We start from the raw sequence: 8,413 nt of genomic DNA on the forward strand, positions 1-8,413 counted from the left end.
TTAAACCTGAGAATATTTAATAAGCAATTCAAAACAGAGCTAAAAACAGCTCCCTAGTTGTCTGTCTCAAGTTAGCAGCTGCCTGTATGTTTGAGCTACTCTGTGGCGGGTTTGTGGCATGCATGCAAGCTTAACGTCTGCTACGTTACACAGAAGTGTTTCCAAGCTGCGCACTATGCTGTGTATTGGATATAGTTTTTGCTAGTTAAGAAGAAGAAGAAGAAGAGGAAGAAGAAGAAGAAGAAGAAGAAGAAGAAGAAGAAGAAGAAGAAGAAGAAGAAGAAAAGGAAGGAAGGAAGGAAGGAAGGAAGGAAGGAAGGAAGGAAGGAAAGAAAGAAAGAAAAAAAGAAAGAAAGAAAGAAAGAAAGAAAGAAAGAAAGAAAGAAAGAAAGAAAGAAAGAAAGAAACAAAGAAACAAAGAAAAGAAAAGAAAGGTTTCTGGGCTACATGGTGCTTTGATAGAACTGCTTCTGATAGTTGATGGTACACATGGCTCCAGACCCAGAGCAGGCAGTAAACTGTACCACCACCACTTTAGGAAGCTAAGGTGGGTGGGTGGAGCCGGCAGCCACATCAGCTGTTTCAGTCTTAGAAATGCTGCAGTTTAAAGCAATAGGTTCACAATAAGACAGATACAGATGGAAGAATACTTTAAATGTTGTACAATGTGTGTAAAAATGTATGTAGGCTTGGGAGAGAGAGAAAAAAAGAATATATACAGTTATATAAAAATATATATAGTTTTTGTAAAAATAAAGTCTTTAAAGAGACAGTAAAAGTAGTATAAAAATAAGCCACGTAAAGATGGATATTACACAGAGAATCTGGGTTGTGTTGTCTTTGGAGTTTTTAACTTCAGAAAAACATTTGCCCGTAAAAGCTGTTGAGTTAAAGGTACCTTGACTTCAGAATTTGGATATAAGGATATGTTGCTTTGGAAAAGAGGCTCTGCTTTTGTTTCCACAGAAAGAGGCCATGGATTTGTTCCGGATTAAGATACATCAGGTTTGACCAGCCAAGACCCCCTGAATGGTCTCCAATGACACCATGGTCCAGATGATCTAACATCCAAAACAGTTTCAAGGCAACTGGCTCAGACAATACACACTCACAGACTACTCCATATATCCTAAAATTTTCTTTGTGTCCCCATAAGATACAGTCCCCCTACCCCCCACCCCCTCCTCCAGCAGGAAGTAGTAAGAGAAATTAAACCCAAATTTCCCAAATATATCAAGCTGGCTTTGGAGATGGAATTGGCTCAGTCCTTCTTAAAACCCAGACATATTGCTAAATTGAAAATTCCTATAGTACATATAACTCTGTATATGTATAGACTATATGCATACATATATAATATTTTAATGAAATTTTCCATTTATGCTGACAGTGTTCTCCCCAAGAGCCATAGACTAGCAAAGAAAGAAAAATTAAAAAATATCAGTCATGAAACACTGTCTTTTGAGTTGTTGCTGAGGGTTGTTCAAGCGACTCCCAAAACCTTTAGGCTATTGCTGTTGCCCTTGATCTCCACTCGGAGGTAGAAGAAGGTAAGTCCCTGTTGCACTTTGGACACAAGACCTGGAGGATCCAAGGTAGATATGGCATGTATGCAGCCTCTCTGAAGACTAGATTTAGGCAACATACAAGTTTCCAAAGCAGGAAAGCAACCAATAATCCTCCTCAGCTATGAATCTAATGAATAATGACAACAACAACAATGACAATCATGGCACAATAACCCTACAATTACAACAATCGCACACATATCCTGAGAGTAACCAAACTTACCAGCCTGTTCAATAAGAAAAACATCGTCCCTGGTACTGGAAACCCATTCCAACCACCTGGGTCTAGTGAAGTCACAAGTACTGGAGGAGAACCTACAACTATCACTTTACTAAGGCAGCATAATCACTAACTACATTATTATTGTCCTTATACCCAAAGATCAGCACAGTTTTCATTCCTCATCAAGTAAAGGTCTCTTTGAAATATATGATGATTATTTCAGAAAACCATAATTGATCAAGATACAGACATGAGGAGTTTAGTGACAACTGAAACACCTAAAACACAACTCTTACACCTAAGGCCTAGGGATTGTTTAGAAAGAGGATTTGGAAAGATTGTATGAGTCAGACAAACAGCAAGTTTTCTGTGAGGTTGTGCCTGCTATGAATACCAGAAGCTACACACATGAAGCCTCACCTACATGTCTGTCTAAACATGAACTGAACAAGAATGACACCAATAGACACTAATGTGAAAAGGAGAGCTCAGAAGGCATCAACCCTAGACATAGAACTACAGGTAACTAAGGATGCTGAGATTAGGAGAAATAGTCTTCCTTAGGGAAGAGTACACTAACTGGCTATCCAATATCAAATGGCCAACCCTGAAAATATATGCATACAAGTCATATTATATGGATGGATTAGGCTGTATTTATATATTATATTTAGAAATATATTTATATATGTGTACAAATGAGTACATATATAACAATTCAAAGAGATCATGAATTTTAAAGAGACCAAGAGAGATATGTAGGAAAGGTTGGAGTAAATTGGAGATATTCATAAGGAATGTCTAATGCTAGTCTGAGAATAAAGGGGACCCAATTTAGGTTTTCTCAGTCTAAACATGAAAGGATCTTCTCATGCAATTCCACGAGGTCTCAGACATGGGGTTATTGGCAAATGAGCTGCTGCAACAATAAAATATTCATTAATTGGTAAAAAAAAAAAAGTACAAATGTATCAGTGTTATGAGAAACTCAGAGATGTATACAGCCATCAGTTTCACCAGTGAGCTCACATCCAGGGTGATACTGAACCTTTTAACTTAACCTGAATCACACATGCCTCTGTCATTTTTCTGCCACAGGAATTTTCCTAAAAAGCATCCATAGTCAAATGCTCAGTGTTGAATGCTAGTCTATAAAAACACAAGAAGGAATTGATTAGAAGATCATGATCTGTCTCTTCTGATTTCCTGACCATGTTCCATAACTACTGAAGGAGCTCTGAGCAAGGACAGGAGAAATCCAATAGCAATCTAAATGGACCTAACCTCACAGCTGAGCGGCCTGCACGCATGGTTAAGGCTAGCAACATTTCAAGCTCCCAAGACAGACATTTCCTTTGATGTGTGCCAACAAAATGTTTAAATTGTTATCTTACTCTAAGGTAAAGTACATTTTCCTTCTGTCTTATGATTCATGATGGCAATTCTTATTCTCCTGTCCTACATATATTCCAATATGAATCCACTTGCACGTCATTCCCTTGTCTTTTTTTTTTTTTTGTATCATAGTTCGTTATTGCAGCGTGACTCAAAAGCTTCCCATGAGAAATAAATTCTTGGCTCCAGGGATTGAAAGGGACTGGATTATGAGTGCTCTGACTCAATTACTAGATTTATCCATTGCTGTGTCATAATTAAATGGCTTTATTGAAAGGTGGTGGAAAGCTAACTGAGGAACTAGGGGAATGCTTCTGAAGATTGTGTCCAGTTCCTGGCTTCATCTTGCCTCCATTTGCTTCTCAGCTGCCATGACATGAACATCTTTCCCCTGTGATATCCTTCCTCCATGATATTCAACCTCATTTGAGTCCACAGCAACAATGTTAACCTACCTTGGTCTGAAACAGAAACTGTGAGCTGAAGAAATCTTTGCCCTTTAAGTTGTTTTCCTCAGATGTTTTGTCACAGTGAAGAAAACTCTAAACTCAGCACAGTCCACGTCACGACAAGATATTCCTGGGGAAACACCTAGCACAGCTGTGTTTCTAGGCACAACCACACCATGCAAGTTTGGACACACTGATTCTCAAGAAGACAGCTTTAAGGTATTTGGAGATCTCCAGAAATGTTATGTAGTCTGTAACACAATTGTTCCCTGCCATAGCTCCAAAATAGGTGCTTGATAAATTTCTTAATCAAAATATTGATAAGATTAATTTTCATATACTTCACACAGGCACACAAGTGATTGCCCTCTAAAAACACTAAATTCTACTAATCAATATGTGTTGGAAAGACTGGAGAGCAGCATATGCTTACACAGCATCCAACATTAGAGTGGAGAGAGGATTCTTGGTCTCCACAGTTGGAAAGCAGATGAGGGGTCTTCAGAGGGAAATGTAGCCCCAGAAATATGGACAAGAAATATCACATTTTCATTCCTTTGTGGATCCTAAATATGTTGTTTGCAAAGTTTGTGTGAATACATGTATATGTATGCATGAATGTGTATCTCTTTATGTGTGCATGATCATGTATATGTGTGTTTATTTGTGTATGTGGAGTTGTATGTGGTATGTGTGTACAAATGTGTGTATGTACTGATGTATATATGAATATACATCATATTTAATCCCAGCACTCAGGATGTAGAGCCAGGCGGATCTCTGTGAGTTTGAGGCCAGCCTGGGCTACCAAGTGAGTTCCAGGAAAAGGCACGGAAAGCTACATAGACAAACCCTGTCTCAAAAAAACCAAAAAGAAATAAAAATGGATAACAACAGGAAAGAGAAGAGGAAATGAGAAAGGTTGTTGGATATGGGCAAAATATATGATATTCTTGAAAGACATTGTTTTATGACATTTGTATGCAATGAATAAACATAAATAATCTCAATGTGAAGCAAGATTGTTGAGAAGGCAAAGACACTTGCCACAGAGCTTGACATCAGACCTAAGTTTTATCCCCAGAACCTATATCACAAAAAGAAAGACTCAGGTCCATGTTGGCCTCTGAATGCACTTGTGGACCTACATACATGTACACATGCAGTCACAAAAATGTAATTAATTAAAATGTAATTTAAAATTAAAAGAATTTATTAAAAAGAAAAGAAAAAACTTGAGAAATATTGAGCAGTGAGGAAGTTAAAAAGTCCTCTAGAAACTAGAAAAAGAAACAAACTTTCCTAGAACAGCAAGCTGAAGTGATGTTTGCCTACATCATCACTTCAGCCCATAGAGTCATATGTTAGACACCAGAACTCCAGATCCATAAAAATATAAATCTCTAATACTGAAGCAACACAATTTGTGGTAATGTGTTTCAGAAGGACAGAAAGATGCTACTTGGGTTCTTTCCTCCATTTCCATATATGTTTTTCATATCCAAAAGACATAAGAAACAGTGAACCCATTATATTTATCTGGGCTCTCCAAACTTTCACATCAGTGTTTCAGGCACACTGGCTCTCAGGCAGAAGGGGGAAGTGTTCAGTCCAGGGCTGTGTGGGGGTCATGCAGCTGGTGAGACTCTCAGAGGAGGTTTTTGTTGGAGGCTGAAGAACTGTGGGAGGAGTACTATGACCCTGCATACAATAATAATCTGCCAAGTCTTCAGGCTGGACACTGCTGATGGTGAGAGTGTAATCTGTCCCAGACCCACTGCCTATGAAGCGATCAGGGACCCCGGTGTCCCGAGTGGATGCCCAGTAGATCAGACGTTTAGGACTCTGCCCTAGTCTCTGCTGGTACCAGTTCAAGTAGTTCTTGCTATTGCTGCCAAACAGACTCTGGCTGGACTTGCAGCTGATGGTGACCTTTTCTCCTGCTGACACAGCCATGGAGGATGGAGACTGGGTCATCAAGATGTCCCCACAGATACCTGTGACCATGAAATGACAATGAACATGCACAGAAACAAAACACACATTATGACAGTTAATTTGTCATCTAATGTCCTTATAATGTCATATTGTCAAAGTATTATTACATAAGAAATATTATGCCCTGACTCTGAAATAATTATAATATTTTTTAAATTTCTCACCAGACACCCAGAGCAGCAGAGACACGAGAACTGGGGTTTGTGACTCCATCTTGCTCCCCCTGCTGTATGATGCAGTTCCCACTGCAAAGCCCTTGTTTATAAATTCTGAGCAGCTGGGCTGGGCTGGGGAGACCCATGCAAATCAGTTATCAAATACAATAGCAAATGCATGGGCAGTTTGTGTGAGACTGGCTGGTGTCAATCAACAGGAATAACTACCATCACAAAGAGCATGAGCAATCACTAAAAGGGATCCATTTACAGCTTTCTGAGAAAAATCTACTAGGTGCTCTAATAGCAGCTGTGGGTTAAAATCCAAGACATATTTAAATCAGGTGGCTTTTCCACAGAAATGTGAGGAGAGCTATCTCAGATTGTCAGTCGAAGGAAATCATAAGATATGCTCTCAAAAACTGCAACAACAAATTAGGAAACAGAGAAGAAGACATGCAATAAAATAAGGGCGTGAGATGGGGGAGGCAGATTGGATCAAAACTTGTTATAGCAAATCTGCAAAGCCACTCTTACACTGAGGAATCTGAACAGTGTCTCAGACATTTGGCCTCCAGTTTCAGGATAAGTATGGGAGGGAGTTGCAAAGAAAAGCCCAGAAATATCTCTGTGGAATTATGAGGGCTATGAATTTAAGACCTGGATCAGGGAAGCTTTAATCTTTTATTCTCCCTCCTTTTTTTAATTTGTTATATTTGTGTTTTAATTTTACACATCAGTCATGGGTTCCCCTGTCCTCCCCCATCCCACCCCCACACCCACCTTCCCCCCAGCCACTCCCATCCATTCCCATCTCCTCCAGGGCCAAGACTCCCCTGGGGATTCCTTTAAACCTAGTGGATTCAGTACAGGCAGGTCCAGTCCCCTCCTTCCAGGCTGAGCAAAATGTCCCTGTGTAAGCCCAAGGTTCCAAACAGCCAGCTCATGCACTAAGGACCGGTCAGGGTCCCACTGCCTGGGTGCCTCTGAAACAGTTCAAGCTATTCAATTGTCTCACTTATCCAGAGGGCCTGATCCAGCTGGGGGCTCCACAGCCTTTGGTTCATAATTCATGTGCTTCCATTCATTGGACTATTTGTCCCTGTGCTTTTCCAATCTTGGTCTCAACAATTCAAACTCTTACAATCCATCCTCTTTATCAAATATTGGACTCCTGGAGCTCCACCTGGGACCTAGACGAGGATCTCTGCATCCACTTCCATCAGTTCTTGGATGAAAGTTCCAGCATGACCGTTAGGGTGTTTGGCCATCTGATCACTAGACTAGGTCAGATCAGGCTTTCTCTCGACCATTGCCAGCAGTCTACAGAGGATATATCATTGTGGATTTCTGGGGACCTCTCCAGCACGCTGCCTATTCCGGTTCCTATGTGGTCATCATTTATCATGGTCTGTTATTCCTTGTTCTCCCTTTAGGTTCTTGATCCAGCTGGGATCTCCTGCTCCCCTAAGCTTTCTTTCCCTTGAACCTTGCCCTTTATTACTCCCACTGTCATCCAGGTTGTTCATATAGATCTCATCTATTTAGAAGAGATTAAACGTACAGAATAAAAAGAATATTAAGGGCAGCAAAGGAAAAAGGCCAAGTGACTTATAAATGCAAATCCATCAGAATAACACCTGATTTCTCACTGGAGACTTTGAAAGCCAGAAGGACCTGGACAGATATAATGCAGACACTAAGAGACCATGGATGCCAGCCTAGACTAGTATACCCAGCAAAACTTTCAATGATCATAGATGGAGTCACCAAGACCTTCCAAGGCAAAACCAGATTTAAACAATACTTATCCACAAACCCAGCCCTACAGAAAGCACTAGAAGGAAAATTCCAACCTAAGGAAGTTAGAAACATCCTCGAAAACACAGGCAATAGATAACACCACAGCAGTAAACCCCAAAGAAGAGAAGTACACACATACCACCACCAAAAACAAAAATAAAAACAGGAACAAACAATCACTGGTCATTAATATCACTTAATAACATGTGGATTAATTCAACTATAAAAAGAACATAGACTAACAGAATGGATATGAAAACAGGACCTATCTTTCTCCTGCATACAAGAAACAACCTCAAATTCAAAAGATAGACCCTCCTAAGAATAAAAGTCTGGGAAAAGACTTTCCAATAAATGGTCTTAAGAAGCATGCTGGTGTAGCCATCCTAATATCCAGCAAAGTAGACTTAAAACTAAAATCAATAAAAAGAGATGATGAAGGACATTACATACTCATCCCAGGAAAGATCCACCAAGATGAAGTCTCAATTCTGAACATTTATGCCCCAAACACAAGGGCAACCACATATGTAAAAGAAACATTACTAAAGCTTAAATCACACATAATACCCCACACATTAATAATGGGAGACTTCAACACCCCACTTTCACCTCTGGACAGATCTGCCAAATTGAAATTAACAGAGAAATAATGGACTTAACTGATGTTATGACTCAAATGGACTTAATTGATATCTACAGAACATTCCACCCGAACAAAAAATTCTGGATATCAGCACTCTGTCAGATACACACCTCCAGAGAGGCTACCTTGAAAACAGGATCCTAGGAAAGACACAGGGATTGCCCAATGACAAGAGG

The 8,413-nt window shown here is 39.8% G+C and overlaps 1 gene segment (V, D, J or C); it reads right to left on the minus strand.

Moving 5' to 3' along the window:
* Positions 1-5,204: 5,204 nt before the first annotated feature.
* On the minus strand, positions 5,205-5,846 carry LOC118575429. The segment is given in 2 exon segments: positions 5,205-5,632; positions 5,798-5,846. Coding segments are annotated over 2 exon segments (477 nt in total).
* Positions 5,847-8,413: the final 2,567 nt, after the last annotated feature.

Source organism: Onychomys torridus, unplaced genomic scaffold (assembly GCF_903995425.1).
Source record: "Onychomys torridus unplaced genomic scaffold, mOncTor1.1, whole genome shotgun sequence".
Lineage (NCBI taxonomy): Eukaryota > Metazoa > Chordata > Mammalia > Rodentia > Cricetidae > Onychomys > Onychomys torridus.